This window comes from Myiozetetes cayanensis, unplaced genomic scaffold (assembly GCF_022539395.1).
Source record: "Myiozetetes cayanensis isolate MyiCay16 unplaced genomic scaffold, myiCay2020 scf14, whole genome shotgun sequence".
Taxonomy (NCBI): Eukaryota; Metazoa; Chordata; class Aves; order Passeriformes; family Tyrannidae; genus Myiozetetes; species Myiozetetes cayanensis.
This window is the reverse complement of record NW_026087048.1, coordinates 5,791,780-5,818,241: the sequence shown is the minus strand read 5'-3', so window position 1 is coordinate 5,818,241 and position 26,462 is coordinate 5,791,780. Positions and strand designations below refer to the sequence as shown.

Below are 26,462 nucleotides of genomic sequence, written 5' to 3'. Positions count from 1 at the left end.
AATTCATAACTTTGTATGGTTTTAAATGATGTTTCTCCTACTTAAAATACGCTGCCTGGGCAAACCAATGCTGTAATTTTAACATGTGGGACTGCATTCAGCAAAGTACCTTCAAAGTGCTGGACATTTTCATACAAGGTAAAGATGCTTTCAGAGCTTCCACTGCTGCATTTTCAACGACCAGGACACCTCAGCCAACTTTTCTTCCTGAACTTTCAGAATGTGAAATTAGCACCAGCAGCAGCACAGCACTGCAGTGATGAGCCAGGCAGTGCTTAACACAAATAATTTTAGAAGTATCCCTTTGTGTTTTGGGACCTCAGACCTAATTTCTTGAAATGCACCGAGCCTGCTGTTGATTGTAACTTTGTACTTCTGGAACAGTAGTTTTATTTATGCCTCAATGTCTTCTGAAATATGCAGGTATGAAAGTATTCTGAGGGACAGCAAAACACAGTACTTCTCTTTATCATGTACCATTAGAGCTTTCTTTAAAAGAGCTGCTAGTACAGCTAAGACTGTAAAACAAAGAAACCACGCTACTTGCCTTTTAGCTTTTGGGAAACATTCAAAAAGCGTAGGTTTTTAACAAATCTTTGACACTTTGGTTAATTAAAGAAGTGCTGGCAGAAAATTATCAGTCTGCCAGCAAATGTGGGCCCACATCTGCCATCAGCAAACCTGTGTCAGTGCTGGGCTGAGATAATGCACTGCTGGAAATGTATAAAAGGGCCTTTTTGGTCCTGAAACCACCTCTACAGGCAATTAAAACCTTGACTAAGAATTTTGGCAATGTTTTGTCCTTATAACCTACAGTAACTGGCAAACTCTTTTTCCAAGGCCCCGTGCTCCTTCTTGATTCTCCAGGCTCAGGCATAATTCATAATTAGTATTTTCTATGTGTGCAATGCTACATATTAAATTAACTCCAAGAAATTTAATTGTACTCCAGTTTTCATTTCTGTAGTGCTTCTATAGGATCATATTAATCCTTTGACATCCCAAAGGATAAATACATCTCCAAAGAAAAATAATTAAAATACTTGTTTCTGAAATAGTAATCTGAAGATTCCTCTTCCATTTTCAGCGCTTACTCTTGGAAGTAGCATTATTCTATAAATTCCAGGTCTTTGCACAACAACCTACCATGCCTGCAGTGATCTTCTGCTCTGAACTGACAGTGACTTGTTCTTCCTGAGGCTTACAGAAGGGCAATGTGGGGTCCTTCAAATATTAATTCACCTGCTAAGTTGTTTCTCTTTGCATTGCCAAGGGCCATGCATGGGCTACTTCAAATCAAGGTAACCTGGTTTTGTCTACCCAAACACATATTGAAAGACAGCAACTGATTCATTTTAACTACTGGAGACTCTGTTATTCCTCCAATAGTTCTAATTTTTTAGAATGATAACAGAACATGAAGACAAATGTCTGCCAACTAAAACAAAAATAAGGTATGGGAAATATCTCTGGCACAAAATATCACAGGTAGATTTTTTTTATTCAAAGGGAAATGATGCTCCTGACAAACAAAAATATGCAGAAACTTTAAAATGCATGCGAAGAACAGCTCTGCAGTAAAAATAGTGCTAGCCAGCCCTGGTTACAGTCCACAACCACAGACAGTACACTATAAAAGTCTGGCTTGACATGGAATGAGAATTCCCGTCTATGGATGCAGTGGATCTGCACAAGTTTACAAGGAAGGAGCACCTGTATTGCAGAACTCTGGGCACCACCCTAAGCCATGAATTCACACCTAGGCAGGTCTGTGTTGCAATGGAGATTAAGCTCAGTAATGACAATCACCATAAACCAGTGCTGTGTTTTACTGATCAGAGAGAAATTCAATGCTATCAGAGTCCATGGGTGCAAGGAACACGAGCTTGTAGCCTTTCCCTTTCCCCTCACTCCTTTCCAGAGGCTGCCTGTCACAGATGGTGAAGACCTTCGACAACACAAAATCACTGTATTTCCACCCAAATCCCACTCAGCCAGCAAGGAGCTCGTATTTGGAAGAAGAAAGATGGTCCATGGCAGAGCTGCCCAGTGGGTGCTTTCCCCAAGGTACCTCTGGCTCCATTGCCGTGGTGAGTGTGCTGTGAAAGTCAGAGCTATGCCCAGTCACACCAATGAACTGAAGACTGTTTCTAGTCCTTTTTGATCCAGCGAAAGACCAATTGATTATCAACTCATTTCAAAGCTGTGGTTTTTTTTTTTTTTTTAAATATAGTTACTATTTTACTCTCCCAAATGACTTTTAGTGCCCAGTTCCCTGAGGGGAGAACTACTTCAGTATCGAGACTGGAGTTCACATACAATATTTTTCACATGATCCCAATCAAGCATCAAAAGCTTGGCATTTGCAGCAGAAATCATAACTGCTTTGTACAACGCCTGCTCTCAGTCTCAGCAGTGGGATCACTTTTCTACATAAATATGTTGCATAAAAAAATTCAGCAAATACAAGAATCCCTCCATTCAAATATCTATTTATAGAAACACTACATAACACTCAAGGTGCTTAAGCTGCACGCTATTGCCTCATTTAACGGGAAATCAATGGAAATCTCTTTCCATTTGACACAGCCTGGCTCAGGGTCTGATAAAACCTTAACATGGACAGTTCAGCATCTCACCTGTCTACATTGTTCAGATATTTCTGCAAAAGAGAGCATGTTTTAATAGCACTCTTCAGAAAATTGGAAGTTCATATACTAAGGACAGTTGTTTTAATATAATAATAGTAACTCTTTTTTACACTAGAAAAATCAGCCACTCTGAAACCCCCTCCAGAAGGCACCACCAATATCAGCTTTGAAAGATCCAAACTCATGCTTGATGCATCCTTAGTAAAGTCTACAGACCTAAAACAAAGTCAATATATCTAGTCCTCACAGTTTACAGAAAATTATGCCAATGTGATAAAACATCTACTCTAGGGTTTCCAGCAGCATTTTATTACATTTTTTAAAAAAACATTGTTCTTGGAGAGGTCTGTTCTTTCTGGACTGGAGGCTTTATGCCACGGAGGTTTCAGTGCTTCACTCTTTTATTTTACCAGCTCCATCAGCATGCAGGAATAAGCCTCCAACAGTTTGCTATATGAAAGCTTAATCAACGTCAATGGAAATTCAATTGCATGCATTCCACATAAATGACTGGCCTTTGTGTGGGAGGAGGGACTACCTGAATGGTTCCAGCAGAAGGACTGGAAGTTTAGGGAAGTTCTGATTTGTATTACCAGGATATTCCACTTTTCAATAAAAAATTCTCATTACAGCAGTAATCATAATATTTTTAGAGAATGATCTCTAGCCTAAGTAATAACCAGCCAACTGAAATGTCAGTGCAGTGTTATATGAGACAGAAATGTACAGGCAAATGTACAGATATTGCTACATCTAGGGGGAACTGTGACTAAGTTTGTTGAGAGAACTTATTTTTCTTTTTTTTGTTAAAAAATATAGCACCCTACAATGTGTAACATCATTAGAGCACTGTCAACATGGCTTAAAAATTACTATGAGTTAGCAGGAATCCAGTGCACCAGAAATTGCAGAGTTATTCAGATTCTAGAGTTCTTGTTTCCATCAAAAATGAGTTTCTGCTACAACACACTCTTACACTGTTTCTGCAGCATATTCTTTCTTCCTAGGTCATATACTTAAAAAAAAAAAAAAAAAAAAAAGGAAAGGTATCTTGAACTAACTAGCAGATACATTTGTCTTATTTTATAATGCTTTGGTGTAGCTGCAGCTGGTAGCACTGTTTTTCCAACTTGAACTGCTCAGACTAAAACTTTCCACTCCTGGTATGCCTTAGTCTCATTGTTTTTGACTGAAGCATTTCATCCAAGAATGAGTATGAAGGAAAACAAAGGGGAGAAGTGTTTTATTTTTTCTCATGCTTCCAATATTCTGATAATTTTTTTTTTCAAAAGATAAGTGCCCATTTTATTTTAATGAGTGAAATGACATCAGCCAGGAAAGTGTTTTTTGTTGTTTTTTTTTTTTTCAAGAGTGCATCCTGCGCCTTTTATATGAAAATTTACCTAAGTATAGTCAGGCTACAAGACTTTGAAAAAAGTGTTGAAAACATACTTTGTACACTTTAGGTCAAAACTTGTTACAGTTTTGCAGCTAAAGTAGCGGAAGAATCTGTTTACAAGTGTGTTCCACCTCTGAGGCTCAAAGAGGCTGAGAAGTTTTCCAGCAATTTTTGGGAGGTTCTCCTGGGTTCTATATGAGGGCAGAGACTGTTCTTAATAACCACTTGAGCCTGTTTCAGGCAGCATGGACAAAGCAAATGCCTGTACCTAAAATGCATGGAATACTTTGGAAAATTTAGATAAATCTTGGGACTGGGAGTCAAAATGATGCTATTCATAACTGAGGAAGTGATTGCATAACTGTAGATGTTTTTCCTTTCCTCCATCACACAGGGATTTCATTCACTCTCATAATTAGCAAGGTAACTTCTCAGACAGTTGCAATTGCTTCCACGAAACCTCACATTCACAGTTCACCAAGAAGTCAGGAAGTAAATGCTTTAGCCAACTGATATGCATTTTATTTTAAGGCACTTAAATGAATTAATAACATTTTTATGTTATGTTATTACTGCACATTAAGTGCAGCTACTTCAGCTACTCTTGAACACAAGTTCACATGAGGCAGTACACAGACTTCTCCAGCTTCGCCATGAGATCCATTTAATGGGGTCTGAACCTCCAAATCAACCTCACAGAAGAAAAAGGCACCTCAATGCTTCCTGCAGGATCATAAAATACTGAAGTTCTACTGCTAACATACCTTCTGAAGTCCTGTACATTAAAAATCAAGGATATATAAAGTGGGAAGTTGACAGAGTCTCTAGAAAATTCAGCTCCCAGAGTGCTCAAGCTAAACCCCAAACATACCAATGGTGCTAAATGGGTATGAATTGTGTAATTCTAACACTAAATTACGGAAATGGTCTACCACGTACAAACACCAAGAACAGAGAAAGGAGTGCCTTAAGATACTCAGGAGCAGTAGCATGAAATGCAAAAAAGCAGTGGAAAGGATTATTAAGACATTTTTAAAAGACTTTTACATGGAGAAAATTTCAACCATTATATTGTCCTGAGCTATACCTACAGTGGTTTGAGATATGTCATATCTAGTGTGAAGGGATGTATGGCCACTGTTTCAACAGCAGTGCTGCTGTCTTTGAACATAGTATTAGGCAGCAGAGATCTTGCTACAGATTTTTCAAATTTATGGTGTGAGACCCAGTTCTTGATTTATAACATTTGAATGGAGAACATGGGTGAAAGGAGTTGATGCCCCTCATTAGAGACCCTAATGCAAACTAGAAGTATGTCACAGAATGTGTCAATCATAGAAAAGTTGGTTCTGCATGACACAAGGCAGAGAGTTAAGGTGGTTTCATTGACTAATTATGGCAATGTTGGCATTTCTTGCCTTATAATTATGCTAGGTGTAAATTGAACATTTAAGTTCCTCACTGTGTTTGATAATTCCCTCACATATTTAGTAGATTTTTATTACTGACACACACTATACTTTATTTATATCTAATTAAATTGTCTTTGAAGGAAGCCAAAAGTCCCATTGTTCTGTAGGTTTTGAGAGTGACTGTAAGAACATTAAAGATCCCACAGATCACTTCTCCCAGACCTGGACAACACAGAATACAACAGTAGCCACGTATGCATTAGCTGCACCTTTCCTTTTGGTCTGTGCTTTTATAGTTCTTGGCACAATAGCATATGACTCTTAGACTCCTAGATATTAAACTAGTTCAAAATAACTCAGATTTATCAACCAAAGGAAGTAACTCAATTTTCCATTAAAAACCACAAGCCTCTAAACATCAAGGTTTTCTGAACTGTGTGATTTTGGACTTATAAACATTTTACTAGATTAGGAAGTAATCAACCTAGTAATAACTCATTTGTGTAAAACAGCTAACTCTGTTACTGGCACAACTTGTGGAATAAAACTCTTTGAGAGAGCTTCTGAAGTTACCCCAGCATACTTTTCCTAATGATTTAAGGCATACGGTTTCCCATAATTATTTAAATCCTAATAATAATGTCATCATGCCAAATACTTTGCAATCCAGTGTTCTCAGCTGTTGAAGGGGCTGTCATAAAGCCACAGTAAGGACACAGGGGAAACAGCTGCAGTTCAAGAGCTTTATCAGAGATGTCTTGATGTGAATCCTTTATACACAAATGACAATCGATCAAACTACATTTTAAGAGAGGTGTCTCTGAGTCAGTGCCTGGTATGTTAAGCCTGTACTAGTGAAATGCATACTGAACTAATATTTACAAAATTCTGCTGCAAATATCAAAACAGTCAAGGAAAGGACAGTAAAACCCACAGTAATGAAAGCTTTTAATAAGTTTCTTACACACCCATGGACTGCCGGACTACCAGACCTGCACACAATCCCACAATGTTCACATGGTAAATTCCTCGCATAAAGTTAAATTTCCTCAGGAAAAGATGTGTCATCATAACACCACTTTGCCACTTATGTCAAACACCTACTCAATACAAGTCTCAAACAAGAACAAATAAACCACACAGTAGCTCTTTGGAAATAAGAAGGAGCTTTTCAGTTTTAAAAAAGAAAGTTGACTTAAAAATACATAGTCTTTTGTTAGTCTTTATCTCAATATCTGAGCATCCCAACTACAATAAAGAGTGCACACTTGCAGAATCCTGTATCACTTCTGAAAAGGCTAGTCTGGGAATTACATTTTCTGTTCCATTCAACATGCAACATTTCAATTTCTACCTTTGTTAACACTTGAAACCTTTGAAATGTTTCAGTTTCTATAGAGTTGGAAAACTTCGAAAAAATTGAAACTGAGCTGGTGAATGGCCCAAGATCCCAGGTGTCAAGGGAGCCTGCCAATGCCTACCTATGTTCTTAGGGGACAGAAAAGTACATTACTGTTTAATGAACTCAACACGTTACTGCAGGGCATTTCAATTCATTTAATTGGGAGTCTGTGTCCAAAAAAAGCCTTTCCATGGCAAAGTTTTAACTCATACCAGTCAAAATTAGTATTGTCATAATCATCATTAAGACTCTTTGGGCAATTAAATGTATTAATTTATCCCATCGCAATAAAGTGGGGGATTGGTCCTGAGCCTTTTACCTCATCTCTTCAATTTCCAAAATTGTCTTTTCAGATACTTTGCATTCATTCGCTGCCCAGATGCTGTTCTCAAGTGCTCGGAACACAGGAACACAGGTCCAAGTAGAGGACTCTCATTCACAACAAAAGGCTGGATTTTCCATAGCTGTGCTACCATTATAACAGTTTGCACAGTTGAAGAGTCAGGGCAAGAAAGTAAAAGTAATCGGTTTTTTCTGATCCTCTCTAGATACTTCTCCAAAACACAATTACTTCTTGTTAAGTACCAGTGACATAAAATACTGGGAAAGACAACACAATGTAATTGGAGACATGATAGTAATCCATGTGAACCAGCAACTGGGAATAAACTGGACAAGCTCAGCAAAACTTCATCCATAAATATCTCAGTGAGCCCTCAACAGTTACTCTTTCATACATCTTATCTTGGAGTTTTTATTTGCAAATTACTATATAAAGAGAGATATAAATTTGGACAAAAGGATAACTCAGATTTTACATCCTTTTTGCATTGCTCTTCACGCTGAAACTCATATATGAATTTCTCTACCTGGTTTTCATACTCCTTGTTGTGATATAAGTGAATCACCAAAACAGACAATATTTTATTTTACAGATTTTCTAAACAGAGTACTTAACTGGTCGTGGTTACTATGTGACCTCATCAGCTGTTTTGGTGCAATTTGGAAAGTGGGAAATGCAGAGGAGGAGAGATAACAAGCTGTTGGTGTAAATGGGGCCTTCAGGGCTGAACTCTCCATCAAGGACAATGTAGAATCCTGGAATGTTTTGGCTTGGAAGGGACCTTTAAAGATGACCTGATTTCAACCCCCTTGCCATGGGCAGGGACACCTTCCAGTAGACCAGATTGATCAAAGCCCCATCCAGCCTGGTCTTGAGCACCCAGAGCTTATTTAGGCAGCCTGTGCCAGGGCCTCACCATCATCATCATGGAAAGATTTCTTCCTTATGTCCACTCTTAACCCATCCTCCCTTAATTTAAAAGGGTTGCCCCTTGTCCTGACACTACAGGCATTAAAAGTCCCTCCATATTTCTTATAAGCCCTCTTTGAGTACTGAAAGGCTGCAATAAGATCTCTACATACTAAGGATAGAGACATACTAAAAATTACTGTATTTACCAACAAGCCAAAATTCACTGCATGCCTTACAAAAAAATTAAATCAATCAGCTAAAATTACCTTTTAAAAAGGGCACTCTGTATCACCAAATTTACACTGCAAAACAAACAGTCTTGAATGTCAACAGCCCTGAAAGCTTCCTTGTATACACTGCCCAAGTGACCTGCAGTCTGGAGTTAATTTACAAATACATTCTCACACTTTTAGGCACTAGCGGTAAGCTGGTAACTTGGCAGTGCTCAAGACAATTAATTACAGAAAGTGCTCAGTAAATAAATGTTCCATTTGAGTTGCTTCCTTTGTTCTGGTGACAAACCACAAAAAGAAGGTTGCATTCAAATTCTACTTCAACCACGCATCCATACAATTCTCCTTCCCTTTAATGCAGGGGGAAGTAAGGAAGATTTACTCATCAGTTCCCTATTTTGGAGGAATGCAGTCTGCACTGGAAGAATCTTATTGTGTTGCAGGTAGCTTATGGTTTCAGTCAGACCTGTCAGTGTTGTTTGTGTGCAGAGGAGAGATGTTTCCTGCCTGTTTCCTGCCCAAGGAGATGACAGGCAGCTGTGTGTTCTGAGGGGAGCATGTAGGCAAGGTCCTGAAGAGGGGAAGCCACTTGTGTAATGAGAAAATAGGTTTAATGATCTGCAGGAACACTTGAACAAATACAGGCACTTCCGAGGGTCTCCCCAAACAAACCCCACAATTTAACTTTTCCGAATCAAGCTGTCAGTCATGTAAAATGAGTTTGGCTATTAATGAAAAAACATAAATGTACAATAATGAGGAAATGACCTAATGGACTGAGGCAGATTGACTTAATTTGTTATTACTTAACTGCCCTTAGGAGAAACTGTAGAGGGAGTGGCCAAACACCAGGATAATGGTTAACAGAATATCTTCAATAAATGAGATTTTCATTTTCGGTATGCTCCAGAAGAACTGAAGAAAAAAAAAAAAACACTTAAAAGATGCTGTTCTTTGCTTGCTGGCAAGACTATTGGTACAAGTCACTGCTGATAAATTAAATTAAAGCCCGCGTGCAGAAGCATTTAATCAGAAAGAACAAGCGAACAGAGTGAAACACTATCAGCCTTGTTTTGCTCTCGTCCTGGCCTTTACACTAAAACTGTTCTTAGCTACTTCTTTTCTATAATTACTTTAATTACCACATTCTAGGGAGAGAAATAACCCTGAACAGCAATTACAGCTTCAACAAGGGTAACAGAAATGTTACTAAATAAAGAATATCACTATGGAGAGTTCCATGCTTAGGAGAAGCTGCATCATCTACAATTTCCCTTTGCTATTAAAAGTCTCCTGTAATATAACCAAGAATTTCTTTGTAACTGCATTTACACCCTCAACAACAGCAAAGATGCAGAAATATTATGCTCACCTATGTTTTTATCTGTTGAATTCTTCTGTTTAAACAACAGATTCTAAAACTGACATGGAAACATTTTCAGTCCTGTTCCCCTTCTACCAAAAGAAATTTGCCCATGGCCAAACCCCTCATCACACTGACCTACATAGCTTGCCAATGTCCAATTCACAAGCTCGCTGCCCTCTGCACTCCAGCCCACCTCTCATTATCAATAAACGTTCTCCATAAGCCTTCCTTTACCATACCTTGTCTGGGATTGCTTCTTTCTTCCACCTCACTTCTAACTTTCTCACCTCTGACCCCTTGCTTTCTGAAAAGACCTCTTTCCTGGAAGCGATTTTCTTACATGAAGTCAAGCAGAACACTGTCCAACTTTGTGCCCTGATGAGTGAGGGGTGAAATAAAGACTGGGGCATTTGTGTGTTGCTTGGACACCACTGAGCAAATTCAGTCCAGAAAACTTTCCAAATTAATGCCCATGCACTAAGGTCATTTCCCATTTCCTTCAAAAAACAGAGTGTTTTTTAAAACAGTGATTTATACCAGAGACTATTCTCAGAGGCTCAAATTAGCTCTTTCATGTTTTCCACTCCAGACAAATACACTAAAGCTTTCTTGACATTATGTCTCTTCAATCAACTGCTCTAGGCTGTATCAATGGATTTTATTTATAAATAAAGCAGATATAATAACTGCTACACTAAGAGGCAAAAAGGCCTCTTAGTAATTTGTGTAGTCATGGTTTTGTTATCCTGTGTTCTGTTGTTCCATCTCCACTATGCAGGTTTCCACTGAACAAAACAGGATTTTTCAGAGGCAGAAAAATCAGATGTGCACCCACCCAGAAAAATATGGCCTGTCCCGTCAACATATTGAGACCTCTCCTGAACATCCTGCTTCCAGTATCCAAATACAGGATGTTGGTAACATTAGGTTAGATTAGGAGCCCAAACAAGATAAAAATATTAGGAGGAGATACTCTGGGAAACACTAAAATGGCACAGGCAGAAACTGGAAATTTTAGCAGGATGAAAACTGCTAGTCAGGACAAAGAACAAAACCTCACTCGCCTCCCACATACAATGAGAGGCTGCCCTGGAGCATGGAGCTACACCCAGCCAAACATTTTTTAATCAAGTAGCGAGGGAGTAAGTTTTATTTAAAAATTAACACAGATTTTCATTCCAATGAATTAGGGAAGTCAAAATCAAAGCATGTGGAGCTTGAATGATGGGAAAAGTAGAATCTGTCAGAAAATGTACACAGCACCATGAAAAGATCCTGGAGTGATCTGGGCTACCAGGTACTGGCTCTAAATGCCAGTTAGAACATGAGGAGCACTCACAAAAGGATAACCTTTTCTTATGGGATTGGGAAGTAGGTAGCCTTCATGCTCCACCCCAACTCCACTTTTTCATTTCTTTCATGAGAAAACATTAAACCTGTCTATGACTGTGATGGTTTGACCCTGGCTGGATGACAGGTAAGGCTGTTCCTTTCCCAACTGGCAGGGGAGAGAAAATGTAAGGAGAGGCTCATGAGCTGAGATAAGGACAGGGAGAGGTTACTCACCCACTCCCATCACGGGCAAACCAATCTGGACTTGGGGAAATTAACTGAATTTATTTAACCGGTCAAAATCAGAACAGGATAACAACAAGTAAAACAAATCTTAAAAGCACCTTCTCCCCATTCCTCTCTCTGTTTCCTGGACTCTACTTCCTCTCCCCCAACAGTGCAGGGAGACAGGAATGGGTGTTATGGTCAGTTCAGCACAGATTACCAAAACCTGGCCATGCAAACCAAATACACTCCACACTACCCTGCCTCTGTAAATCACATATTTAAGAATTATCCTTAAAATCCACATTCATCACACAACCTTCAACGTCAACAAAACCAACCAACCAGCTAACCAACCAAAACAAAAAAAATTCCCCCCACAAAAAAATCAAAGTAACATCATCACAGCACCAAATAAAAGTGGACAATTTACACAGACACCATCACTTGTCCCTTCACCATAATTACAACAAAAATTCTCCATGATCATTCCACTCACTAACATTGTTCAGTCCATATTTTGCTGCCTGCCTACCTCCATTACTATTATCTCAAATTCCTCATATTCCCAGGTTTCAGCACCAAAAAGACCAGTTTCTCCTTCTATCAAATTAGAATTGTACATTGTTGGTAGTTCAAGTGACTGCTTAAAATCCTTGAAGGTATGGTTTTAAGTAACTATAGTATTATGGATCTACTTTCAGTACTCCCTAAGACACTTTAAATAAGTTCACCAAAATTTTCATTAAATTAATAAAAAACAACACTCGACTTGACAATTATGTGACCATTTCACATGCTGGAGGAAAGCCATAGCGGTCCAACACATTAAATACAGGAAGGTTATTTAAAATGCAGACTTACAATTGTGTTGCAGAGTTTATATTGCTTGTAGGTGCCAACGCACACGATGGCCGTGGCCCTTGGGGGCTGGGGCTGCCCCTGCAGGGTTTGGGCTGACCCAGGGCTGTGCTGGTTTGGGTCACTGCTGTGGAACAGGCTTTGAGACACAGGAAATGATGGGGACTGATAAACTGAGGGCCCCAGGACCTGATGTCCTGCCTGAGGCCCACTTGCTTCTTGGTAAAGATTGCCATGTTGGAGTGGAGGTGCAGCTGCCTGGCTGTAGGTGCTCATGAGGTTCGGGCTTGCATGGAACACGTGGCTCCTCGAGGACTGGCGCTGCCTCCGGAGTTTCTGAGGCTGCTGACCAGTGTCAGTTTGTAAAGGTAAAATGTATGGCACTTTTCCATATCCATATTTTCCTGGACCAATAGGATTTCTGTTTCTGCTTCTGAAAACAGAGAAAGAGAAAACTTACTGAATCCATAAGTGAGGGAGCAGTTAGACATTTATATGTGACCTGTTATTTGTCAGAGTTATTCACTGCAAAACAACAGGTAACCAGAAATTTCAACCTGTTTTCCAGAAAATACATTCAAGATGTAGTCTTGCTTGATATATTGGGAACCTCTGAAGAACTCTACTGGTTCAACTAAATTCTGGGCCCTCTTTGGCCAAGAGTCACATGGAAGTCACTTAGTGTCAGGTCCCAAAGGCTGAGGGTAAGGTGTGGTATCAAACAGTAGTTTGGAGTGAGGTGGTGAATGTTGTTTTAATCCCTAGGACTCTCCTCTAAAATGGAAATTCAAAGAATCCAAGCTGTATATGGCTAAAATTCATAACCATGTTCCAGAAGGGCTTAAGACAGATAACAGCAGAAAATCCCTACTGATGATTTGAGTAATGACAGAAGAAAATCTGCATTCAGTATGACAAAGCTCATTAAACATTTTGTATCCATTCTAAAGGCCTCCTCTGGTTCTCCTTTATTTGCTACTAAAGAAATAAAAATGGGAACAGAAAAAGCATAAGGAACATAAAAATATTAGTGAAAGACCTCTGGAAAAGATGACAAATGCAGGAAAATATTATTATGTTACACAGATGGTTTTCTCTTTTCTGGCCAGCAGATTTACCCTTTCTTTTTTTTTAAATATGCAAAGTGTGTCTTTCCAATATTTAATTACTAAGTCATGACCCCCAGTTTGTTGTTAGGATAAAAGCCCATCTTTCACTGCACATTACCAAAACATTCCCAGGAGCTGACAGCACTGAGCACTAACCATCAGGTTTCAGGTCTGCTCTCTTGCTCACAGATCTCTTAGTGAAGACCCTGTGTTTTGGGCCATGTTACACCTGTATCAGCAGTCTCAGACAGCTGGGACGCCCTGCATACTCAGAGCAACACAGTGGACTCAGCCTGGAGTCTCAGCTCCAAATTACAAGCAAAGAGTCAAAAAAATAATAATACCACATTTGGGTCTCACCATTGTAGGAGAGTTAACCCTGGAATTTTATCTGCAAGCAACAGGCACATTTGCCTTTGCTTTTCTTCTCAACCTGTTCAGCTTAATATCACACCAGGCCCTGATTTCTAACGTCACAGTCTGAAGAACAAGCTGGAAAAAAAAAAAAAAAAAAGATTTCTTCCAATTCAGAGCAACGTGTGAATACAGCTCTCTTGGGTAACCTCTGCAGCTCAGGAAGGGAAGGGAGACACCATTAAAGGAAAGTAATTTTCTTTCTGTCCATAAAATATATTTATATTTTTAATATATATACAAAATAGACTTGAACTGCAGTGAAAATCAGAAGTTATAAAGTGACATACGTATTTTCTAGAATCTGAAGTGTTACAGATGTCAGACAGACACCAGATCGAAGGGACCTTTCTTTGGGTTTGTTTTTTCTAGGGTTTGCTTTCTTCCCAAGTCTTCTATTCTCCTAAGACTCTTGTTACATGAGAACCTGGAAGTCATTTATTTCACATTCTGACCTTATGGCCACGTGGGGCTTTTAATCAATCTTCCTGGTTCAAGATGTGTGAACAAGAGTGCTGACTTGCCCTGGCAGATAAGAGACCAGCACTCTTAAAGTGTTTATCCCCCTTAATCTGCTCTGACCTTGAGAGTCATTGTTGAGGCAGGGCTTTGGTAGTTACAGTGGAGAGAAGCAGCATAATGGTTTTTGGCATTTAAGTAGGGAAAGAAAGGCTTCCTGTAAGTAAACAGGAGAGGAAAGAAAGATAAATTATGAATGGGAATGATTTCAGAAATTTAGACTAAACTCAGTTTGATTTAAATGAACACAGTTTTATTGTTGTGTTTTGGGCGATTTTTAATGGGCAAATAAATTGACTCCCCCTATGTTGCTGATATTTTTGATTTTTAATGTAATTCTTCTTTTCTGAGAAAGAGCAAAACAAACAAACAATCTTTCTTGAGATTCCTAGTCATATTCTACACTTTGGTATCATAGTTCTCATGAAGCATCTCAGATCTTGGAGCAAATTTGTTCATCTCGGAAAACAGATACAACTTCTTATTTTCACTTGTTTCAGTCTCTACATGATTTGTATAGACAGTGGTTTTCTTCTCAACATGAGCACACCAATTTCCAAGTGTCTGAGATATGAACCTTGGCAACAACCCCTGACATTGAGCAAGCTGCTGCTGCATTGCAGGGAGCACAGACTGTGGCAGGTGTGTTTGCAGGGGTGGACAAGGGGTGGCAGGTCAACTGAAATTGGCCTTTTGAATTGATCATCTACAGTTTTACTTGCATTTTTCATCAAAAGGAGGAGAAAGCTGCTAATAACTGAGCAACAAGCCATGTGCAGAGCTCATGGTAGGAATATGCCTCTGTCACAGACTTCTGAATGCAAAATTAAACAAGCACTAGACTCTTCCAGAGAAGAACACCAAGATGTATTATTTGGGAAAACTCTGCCTGGCAAAGTAGGACAGGTCAAGCAAAAGGTCAAAAATGAGACTGATGTTTGACTGTTACACGCCGGTACAGAGTCATGAATCAGAACTGGAAAGAACTGAAGGACATGCAAGAAATGGTGACATGAACAAAGACTCTTCAGTCCGGAAAAAAAAAAGCTGAAATGGGCATAGTATCCTTAAACATGGAATTCCTAGTGTCTGAAAGAAAGACTCATGGCTGAAGGTAGCAGGTGTCCAAAGGCTGCTGGAACCTCATCAAATTATTTGCAAAAAGTAGAAAACCTTGATTTTGAAGGTATTAAGTGTTTTTTTCCAGTAAAATGGTTGGTCACTGCAACAAACATACAGCAACAGCACAAAGAAGTGAAAGCAGTAACAACATTCTTGTTCTTAGTTCCTGTTTCATCTCGGCTTCCTTTCCAAAACTCTAACTTGAAAATGTTTCCAAAGTCCCCACTGATAAGGAACTGAGGCACCATTTCTGGAGATTCTGGACCAACACATTCCTTTCACCATACTAATTTTGAAAACAAATTGTGACACACAGCCTTGAATTAGTAACATCTTTATGAGTGTTCATGCATTCATTTAAACCAGTATTGCCCAGACTGAAACTATCCTGAACACTGTTTTGCCTTAAAGCATTTTTCATTCACACTTGGCAACATGCTGATAAATCAGGAATGCAGTTTGCTGCATTGTAATAAAGAGGCTTGTAAAAATAGCTTAGTGTTAATTAACTTATAATTATTGAGGAGTATCAGGTATAATTTATGTCATGCAGCAACAAGGGAGAAAGTGAGATATGTTTTGTTGGTCTATTCACAATGAGAAAACAGCAGGGAAAGGAGAATCAGGGAGAGGAAAGGAGAAGGAAAATTAAACAAAATCTACCAGTAGCTTACTAATCAAAATTGAACCAAGCTTGCTGACACTGTCTGCTTTATGCTAAACTTCAGCTTCAATCTGCTGGTAGGAGACAGAAATAGGCCAAGCCCTGCTGGCTTGTGGGGAATTATCAGTTGCCAGCAGGACTTTTTCTTACCTGTCATTCATTATGATTACCTACATTCATTCTAAGCCACATAATTCCCTCCTCCCCACAGCATGGCTTGGAAGCTCCTCCTTTTTTTTTTTTTTTTAATTTTTAAAAAGGACACTAACACGACCAGGTCAGAGTTGGGATGCACTCTCACTTAGTGCAATAGGTAAAGGAGGAAAAAAGCATTAGCAAGTAAAATCCCTGGCCTTGTGCCTACTTAGCCAGCCCTAAACTAGAGTGAAGTTACTCTGCATTAGTCTGTGCATACTCAGGTTTGCTAAAAACCAACAGTTATCCTTCTTAAAGTAGCAATGGTTAAGAAGAGCATTTGAGTAAGGTGTTGAGTATGTGTTGCTGCAGAGTGAAGTTGACTGTATGAATCACAGTCAACAACTCTCAGACAAACCCTGAAAATTCAACTTGAGCAAGATCTGAGTTTTAGGCTCCAAATTTTAGACAACTTTGACAAAGCTTTTCCAGCATGGCATTAGAGTCTGTCTTCACAAGTCCATGGTTCCCTAGTATCAATAGAAATAATTAGAAGTTTGCTAGCAGAATTGAGCCCCATGTTCCTCCCACAGCAGTATTCCTAAAACATCTGTATTTAGAATGGATTTTAATACATTTCCAAAACCTGCAACATGCTGCACCACATGATCAAGGATATGACTGTTTCAATGCAAACTCTTCACACAGCCTGTAAGAAAACAGTAATAATGAAGAATGCTCAGGTTCCTTCTGATAAACACAGTCCCTGCAGAGCTGATACTGTTTATAGATGGAGCTGATATTGTTTACTTAGGTACTGAGCACGAAAAATTGGAGCACCAATCATGAGAATGACTGGAGGGTTGAATTCCAATGAGAAGTCAACCACTGGCACTAAGGTACAAGAAGCATTGTCACGCTCAGAACTGAAGCAACTAAAGTAACACTTCACTTCTCATTTAACTAGACAATAAACAGCTAAAAATCACAAGAAATTCTACTCCCAGAGAAGAGAAAACACCAACTGTTTGAAACATAGGTGACAGGAAGAAGAAGCCTGGCACTTTACTCAGCAGGATTACCCCGTGTTCCTCACTTGTAAATCCAGTGCTTTTTGCACATGCTGGAGCCCTTCAGGAAGCTACCAACTACCTTCCACATTAGTCTTTCCAAAAGCACTCCTCTTTCCAGCTGAACCAAATATGACTGTATTAGCAAAAAGCCATGCTAGTTTTCCATTGCCTGTAAATTAATGTTGATAGTCAGAGATTTAATAGGTTTGTCAGGTGTACTCAGAGCCCATAGAGTCCTTAGAGACAACTGAGGACTGGGGACAGTTATGTTCATATCCTACATCTGTTTCACTTAAACAGAAGTTGCCCATCCTAGTTCAGCCAAATGAGCTCAGGTAAAGAAACAATATGATCCCAGGTTTCACTTATGCCAGGCCAGTTAATTCTACATGAGGGCTTCTGGCTGCAAATCTCTATGTCAGTCATATTTTCACTACTGCTGATCCATTCATGTTAATAAAACTATTTAAGCCTTTTATTTCATTGCTTCTGATAAAAATATATCAAACAATGATTGTCTGCAATACTTTGCATGGGGAAAGGTCCTAAATATCCCCTCAGAAATTAGAAACAACAGATAGGAAGAACTATCAGAAAGCAAGGATAACTAAATCTCACCAGCTCCATCAACTGATAGTCTCTCTGGCTAAACTGTGCAGTGTATCAAATAAACACAATAATAAAAAGTTTTTCAGTTTTTCACTAGACTGAAAAAGAAAAAGAGAGAATAAGAAGAGGAAAAGAACTATTCACTAATATTATTAGTCAGTTAGTATGAAAAGGGGGGAAAAAATGTCACCAAGAATAGAGTTATCACCTAAAGGCAAATTACTGCCTAACAGAAAAATATATGTAGAAAAGCATTCAGTGATTCATGTCAGACCACAGTCAGCAGACATCTCTGATCTATTGTGTTCATCTCAAGCAGAGGCATAACAGCTGTTTAATGCAGACCTGGCAATGTCCTTTCTTTGGGTAATAATATAATAATGGCCAGTCTTCGCGAGCGAAGATCCGGGGAAGGTCTTTACACCTTCCAGCCTGCGCATTGGATTTCTTTGGGTATAATTCTCACAAACACACGCACCTTCCTGATTGCTCAGACAAATCTGTTTAGCACTTTGATAACAAAAATGATAGGTCCCTTTCAGCTTAAGCCAACCTAAATATATTCTTTAATTCAAAAATACATTTGCCTAGACAGGTATGAAAATGAGGGTTTGTGCTATTAATGTAAGGGTTATAGCAAGCATTTAAATATTATTATTATTATTATTATTATCTAGTATTCTTGGTGGTCTAACTTTTAACTTCTCTCATGCTGAGGATATGCCAGCTGCAAATAGTGAGAACTGGCCCTTCTTAGCATATCTACAGTGTCAAAAAGGAACTTTGCTGTAGTACCTTTTCTAATTTTAACCATCAGCAAACGTGTGCCTTAGCAAATAAATGCATTGCGACTGTCTCATAAACTTTATACTAAGAACAGGGCTTTGAACCTCAAGTGGTCTTCAAGAATGAAGCACTTTCAGAGCTGGTTACTTATACTGAATAGAAACCCCCTTCAAACCAAGGATATCCAGTGTCTTTAAAATACACAGGTAAGATTACAAATTTCCTGGGCCTCCACCTCTTCCCTTAAGTGGTCTTTACAAAGCCTCTCTCCAACATACCTTTTTCATTTTTTCCCTTTTCCCATCACTTCCTCTGTCCTTACACTTCTCCCACTATTCTCTAAACAGAGGTTCCCTGGCTTACTTCCAGATGAAGCATAACTCGTTTGCTTTTTCTTCTGATGTCTGACAGAATAAATAATGTGTTTTCATGAGCTTTGCAGCATTTCATTCATCTTATCTCATAGTATCAAAGTACTTCCCTTGCAAATGAAAAGCTGCAAGGGTGAACATTACCAAAAACACTCATTTATGACACCAAGGAAGACTTGTACTGTTGGAAAGTTTCCTTAGAATGAACCTGAGGAAGCTGCCCATTTCCCACATTTTCAATGCACAACCTTTCCCTGTTTCTCCAGAAGTCATAATGTTCTGGGAAGGTAACAGTTTCACCAGGGATTAGAAAAAAAAACTGCACAAGAATTGCAGATATTTTTTTCCTAATTGTCTCTTGTCTATTGGCAGAAATAATTCCACAAGCAGAGGAAGACAGTTTTCTTCCCTGTCTGCCCAGTCACAACAACCACACCAGTGAAAGACAACAGAATCTCATCACAGATCATCAGATCGAAGTGAAACCAACATTTGACCTTTCCCTTGATTTTGTTGAGAGTTTGGTCGAGTTTGAAGCTTTTTTTCAAAGGTTCCTTTACCAGGAATCCTGTCCTGGAATTAACATGTAAGTCCTCTAAAATGCCAAGGAAACTCATCTCCTCAGTAAGCCTGATCTAACCGCATCCAGGCTGACTTGGCTCTGCGTGCCCAGGACCCAAACATTCTCCAGGTCCTTGCCTCTCCTTCTCACTTGAATTAAGCAGCTGCCCTATAATCTGTTCTCTGAAGTGTTGCTGGCTGTGGTTTTGTCCCATCATCACAGCAATCAATCCACCTCCAGCACCTACTCAATCTGAACTTAACAGCAGTCAATCAGCAGAAACAGAGGCTTTATGTACAAGACCAAAGTGGACAAAAAGGCAGAAGAGAGGTTACAAATATGATCTATAGCTTTATTTCCCAATATTCCACATTCCACTGCAAAATGTTTTCTAAACTACCCCAGTTTGTGCTTTTGCATTGCAGTTATTCATTTCTATTTCAAAAAATGCTCCAAAACTGCAGTTCTTTGATTTCAAGTAGAAAATTAGTTCTAAAGGAGCTCCAACCCCTTGGATCCCTATCAAAGCTCCTTGGCTTAAATTTAAGCCCTACTGCTCAGCATGGTTTTAACAGGACTGCCTGTTAGTAGGCAAAATCCTCTATAACTAAATCAATTACATACATTTTAACTTAATTAAATCTATTTCTGTGGATAAGTATTCCCGATTTAACTTAATATTTTAGGTCATATCTTTTAAGCAACATTACATTACTGTAATTAACTTACAGGTTTTAAATGACACTACCCATTTACAAATAGTTCAAGTATTTAATTTGCCTTGATTTTGTTTCTGAAGAACTGCAAGTGACTTATCAGCTATTCCTGTCAGCAATGAAGTTATTGAAATATTACTCCAATATTTAAAATGTAATAAAGAAGAAAATTAAAGGGAGATGAAGAAGTCCTTGTAGACATAAAACTTCAAATGGAAAAAAACCCTGGCCCTAATGGCACAAGTTTCTGTTAACAGGCTAAGTATGGCCATTTGTTTTTTCATGTCCTTTTTTTTTCGTATTAGTCCTAAATAGTATCCTTAAAATAATTTCAGATACATATTTTTAACCCCTGGCATTTCCTCCATAATTCAAAACTGCAACTGGCCTACAACTGTCCTAATCAATCATTTACTTTCCAGCCCTCCTACTGCTTTTAATTTTCCTTCATGTCTTATATATTCTTAGGCATGTAGTTAAAAAATGTTTACTTTAAAAAGACTGTCCACCATGATTTTTTTCCCTTTTTTCTTATGTTTAAGTCACAAAATAAACCGTGTTACCCTGTTCATAACTGCTACTGAGTTTACACCTCCCAGTATTTTAGCAGATTCTTTCACAGGAATCCTTTTTAACAAAAATGAATGATTTACTGGATCTGGATATATTTCCATCTACTCAAGAGGCAGAGTTCTCAGCAGCCAGGTTGCTTCCCATCAAAAGCCACCATGTATCCCCTCCCAGCACTGCACAGCTCTGCATTTCACCAGCTCTAAACCAATTTGGAAAAAAATACTTCAACATGAATGAAAGAGGGAAGTTCTCTGGCTCTATTTTATATTATGGATATGCATGGCTGTCTGTTCACTGACCTAGAGAGCGGCCCTAAAGCAGTGAGCAGATCTCTCTGATATCCCTGTCCAATGTCTGGTCAAAAGAGCTGATCCAGCCCTTCTGAGGGTGCATCTCACACAGGGAAGCAGGGCCAGCACCACAAACTTCTGCCACACCACAGCACCTTGTTCACGCTTCATCAGCACCTGGCAGTGCAGTTAACTCAGTGTGGGCATTCACTTCATCTCATCGATTTTCATTAGCATTAACTAAAAGGAAGGAATAACCTGTTTAGTTTACGTAACTTGGGTAACCACACCGTGGTTTGCAGACATGAACCACTTCCCATGTCACATATGCACAGGAGTATTAAAATCATTGTGAGCACAATTGTCCCAAAAATCTCAACTGCTAGAATTCACAGAGTAACCAACCGTATCTAAAAAGTGCTTCCTCTATAGGAAAATGAATTATACCACACTATATCACAGACATTCTCATTTCTACATCATGTTAGGGACAAAAAATATTTTCATTTTTATGAGAAAGTAGAATTAATGAATAAGCTCACTAAGAAAACTGCCTCTTTGGAACAGGTTTAATTAATGGGATGTGGACTATCTTAAATGAAATTTTCCATCCTCAGAGACCACCACTAATACCCAGTTTAGCACAGTTGCAATAATACACCCAGCACAATAACTTACTATATTTGGGTTTGCTGATCTCCCAGCAAGTGCTATATAACCTCATTTATGTCACTCAGCTCTGAGAGAGATTCCAAAATTTGAACCCAAATACTACAGTCCTCTTTTTCTGTGAGTTCAATACCTCTGATCCTCTTAGCTTCATCTTGACTTGAATGAATCATGTAACCATGCAGTTGGCAAGTAAACCAACAGAAATTCAATGCAAAGAACCTCATACTTCTGTGGATATGTATTACCAATGTGATGGGAGGTTTGTTGTGTCTCTGCTCCTCAGCAACTGGGCAATAATTCCCTGGTAAAATGCACTATCTCCATCTAACTGAACACAAGCAGTGTTCTCAGTGTTTCCCCTCCTTTCAGTCAGCCCAGTTCAGGAATGGTTGAAGCACTAAGCACTAAGAAAGCTTCTGGGGTGGCTTGCAATTACAGCACCTAACATGTTAGGGTTCTATTTTTGGTAATACTATTCAAAGCACATTCACAGTAGCATAACAAAAATTGATATTAATTCAGTAATAAGAAGTGAAACCTGGAGGGATTAATACCCACATGAGAAGTGTGACAACATGAAGTCAGCCTGAAGCCACAACCACCCCTACTCATTCTGGGAGGAAATACCTCACATGATCATTATTGCTGTTAGAATCTGTTTGGAATTTTATTCAGAAGGAAAATAAACATCTTTCTCACACGGCTTTAAATCCCCCAAGTGCTACCAAAATGAGCTCTTTGATTACCACCACAGGTCTTAGATTTCTTCTGGAAAATTTATCCTCAGAAAGGGATCCCATCTTTCTCTCTCTGTCTTTCTTCTGTACACACATCAACCCCTCATAAGCTTTTATAACCATGCTGGGCTTGGGGTTAAATGCACGACATTTTCATTCTATGAGAGAAATAATGAAAGGAGAGATGGCTGAGTACTTGAGATGGGTTTCATTCCAGATCCTAAGAAAAGAAAGCACTCATGCCAACACACAAAGTCTCACAACTTGAGAAAATAATACCTTCTTGAACCTGAAGGTGCAGCAATCACACATTTGTCCACCTCTTGGAACTGGAGCTGACTAGAACAGGTCACAAAAATTGCATCACAACACACAGCTAATGATGCTTAAATGGGTTAAGGAAATAACAATTGAATTGCCCCTTTAAAGGTTAACTGTAGACCTGCCAGCTTAGTGACCTACATTTACCTGGTCAAAGCCATCTGTGAGAGGGGGCAAAAAAACACTTTCAGAAAGGAAATTCTGGGTTGACATTAAAAGATAGACTCTTCCTTTCCATTGCTCACAGGCCTAGAAACGCAGGCTGACCCTATCCAGGGTACACAGCAGCATAGCAGACTTGCACGTCAGCTGTTGGCAGCAGAATAAAGACCACAGAGTTACAGCTATGTGAGAAGTCAATGATTTTTGGATTATTTCCTCAGTGCAAATCTTTCCTCTCATTCTTTTTCCAAATACAAAAATAAAAGCTTTAGGGAAGCACTTTCCTTGTTAACATATTTCTTTAAACTTGCACTGTTTATGCAAGAATGTTTTAGTTATTTTATTATTCTCGTGATAACTCTACTTTTTTTCTTTCTGCTCCTAAGAACCAGATACAAGGTGCACATCACACTTACAGTGGACTCGGAAGTTTTGCCACTCCACCACAAAAGCCACTTGCTTCTCAACAGAGAGAGAGAAGGTGGCAGCTGTAAGCATCCTACAATTTATATGAAATTCTTGTTCTGTCCTCTCTATCCCCAAAACAGAGAATAAGAAGTACTAAAACCTCATCCATGAATGATATTTCCTTTCAAGATGTTTTCTCTCTTTAAGCATGTTATCCTTTTGCACGCCCTTATTACTTTTCCATATGTGCCTCTCTACAAAGATATCTAAATGCTTTGATTTTTTTTTCTAAATACTGTGATATTTTTTCACCATCTCCTCATTCCTGTTTGTTCTTACTGTATGATATGCTCCATGCATTTTAGCCAGGTGCAAAATAGAGAAAACAAGGCTGTGTTAATGGGAACTCAGCTCTTCAAGGCTGGGAAATGCTCCCTGTCTTTGACAGACAACCTAGAGAAGCCTCAGCTTTTAGTGTTTCCATACTCATTCCAGTGACTGACCATCATTTCTGATGCACTGAAACCTTTTAAACTAGGCTTCAAATTGTAAGTACCTCAAATCTCTCTCTCCCTGAGCTTCAAGCGCAGCCCTGGTTCCCTAGTGCCTAACTAAACTAACTTTCAAAAGCTGAAAATGTGAATATCCTCTTCAAAGACAAGGTACATCAAATTTAATGATACCTAAATCATATCCTGAATTTTGCTAAAAAAAAAAAAAAAAAAAAAAAAAAAAAGCTGAGCAGTCCTTTGTCAGGTGCTTGGAAGCAGGCAGAGAACTTTTCCACTTGCTTCTCAATGATACAAACACACTGGTCTGCTGTAGAGGATTGCTGTTGCTTTCAAAACTATTTGCCTTGGAATCCGTTGAGTTTCATTATACCATGTTATCTATGTGAGCACAATCTCAGCCACAAATATCCATTCCTCTTTTATTGCTTTATGGAAGTCTGCAAAAATTACAGCTTTTATATAAAGTCCAGCATAGTAAATAGAAATACCCCAAAAAAGTTTCCACTGACTGCACATATTGTTGAAACAGAGGTGTTATATTTTAATAGCCTGACATGAATTTCCAGGATCATCAATTTAGCAAACACTGAACACTGTTCTCCAGTATAAAAATCATGTCTAAAGTAACTCACGTTTTGAAATCCATTTTCCATCTATTCGATAGGGACACTAATCTCCTTTGTAAAGAAAGTTTTTACTGTGGATTTTGCAAATGAAGGAAAACTATTAGGTTTGTCATTCTAATAATTCCATTTTCTACTAACATTTTTTGTTCTCATCCTGTTTTTACAGTCACAACCAAAGAATCTGAAAGTTATGCAATAAGACAGGCTTTAAAGCCACCAGGGACCTGCTAACACAAGATGGAAATAACTTATTATGCAAGTAAGATTAAAACACTGACCTTGAGTCCACAGTCTTTTGCCAAGGGGTGGTGTGTGTATGGGGGTGGAAAATCAACTGTGGTACAGAAGCTTGCACTTTGCTTAGGAAAGCACAAGAATTTTCAAAAGCAAAGGCCTCCATCATATAGGAAAGTGGAGGCACAACAGATATTGTGATCATTTTAACAGCATCTATTAGGAAATAACACAGCTTCACTTCTGCACACAGTCAATATCATTTCCTGCTCGTCATCCTCTCACATTGCAGCCAATCCTGCAGTGATTGTTCCAAACCGTTCCAGTTGTGCAGGCCTGAAGAGGCCACCCCAGCAGCAATGGCCAGCCTGCGGGGATGGGAGCCCAGCTGTGCCAGCATGGCTGCTGCAGAGGCCAGGCCAGCTGGGATTCCCTTGGACACAGAGGCTGCCAAGGGGCTGGAGCAAACAGGCTTCAGATGACTTTGGGCTAAGGGGTCAGGGCCAGGCTCCTGCAATGAGCAATAACCCAGCCATGGACAACAATCTGTGGCTGCCACGCTGCACAGCCCAGAACAGGGGTGCTTTATAGCAAATTATGAAGTAGAAAAACAGGAGAAAGAAAATATGACTTTTGCCTCAATGCAGTCATATTGACACTTCTTGTGCCTGTCTCTGGCATTCCCTGAATTTCTCCAAGATCATCAGTGCCATGTTGGATTTATACTCCACAGCTCTAGGCTATCATTTGCACGGGTTTGATAGACAAAGCAGTGACAAAGGAAATGAGGATCAACATCTGAACAGCTGGTTCTCCTGCTTGAAATTTATGCTTCACTGAGGCAAACAACAGGCTAACAGGTTAATTCTATTTTCAACTATTCTTTTAGATGGAGAGAGGTTCTTGCAGGGGATGAGAATGTCTTTATCAGCAGCAACAGAGTTCTACTGTCTTACTCCAGTCAGGCTGGAACACTGCCTCAAGGTAACATTCTTTTTTGTGTTGTTTGGGCAGCAACATGGTTTTAAAGAGGTAACTACAGCTGACTGTATCACTAGGAATCTTAAAGAAATAGATGATATGAGGGAAGGTTTCTTTGGTTATGGCTTTTCAATGCTTTTTGTTTGGCTTGGGTGGGGTTTTTGGTTAACTACCCCAAAAAACTTCTCTTCATGCATTTCCCAGAAAAGAGTTGAGAGGGAAAGAACGAGAGAACTGCTGGAATACACATTCAAAGACAGACAGAATAGAAACATTTCAGGAGCACTCCATCCCAGGGGATCTCCACACCTGTTCTGCTCAGCTTCCAAACTAGAAACACATCTATTTTCCTTTCATACATACATTAAAAAACTCTGATAGATTGGTATCTAAGAAGATAAAAAAGTATTTCCTCAGAAATGGGAGAAATCATTGGGATTACTTTCAACAACACAGTTCCACACAACCTTAAAGACTGAGCAACTGTTATTACAAAATTAATATAAACATATACAGTGTTTAAAATATTCTGTGTATTAAACAATTTTGTTTGTTTCTTCAAACAGGAAATTTTGCTAAAAGAGGTGGTAGAAAGAAAAAAAAAGCAAAAAAAGAGAAAATAAAAAGGTAATAAACAGAAATTCTTTGGAAAATACAAAACAAACCTAGAAAAACTGAACAGACAGTTGGCCATCCTTTATGAAAAAAAGGTTAGATTAATCTTTTTTTC

General features: G+C 38.9%; 1 protein-coding gene across 8 annotated transcripts in view; it reads right to left on the bottom strand.

Annotated features, from left to right (window-relative positions):
• Nucleotides 1-26,462, bottom strand: part of THSD4 (thrombospondin type 1 domain containing 4) — a 414,123-nt gene that overhangs the window by 348,610 nt on the left and 39,051 nt on the right. For 7 of the 8 annotated variants that reach the window (XR_007628159.1, XR_007628157.1, XR_007628158.1 and 4 more), the window contains exon 5: nucleotides 12,140-12,569. The exons of the other annotated variant lie outside the window; for it this stretch is intronic. Coding sequence is in view for 3 of the 7 variants with exons in the window: in XM_050309833.1 (XP_050165790.1) it covers nucleotides 12,140-12,569 (430 nt within the window). In the remaining 4 variants the exon portion in view is untranslated. The remainder of the gene's footprint in view (nucleotides 1-12,139; nucleotides 12,570-26,462) is intronic. 8 annotated transcript variants of the gene reach the window in all.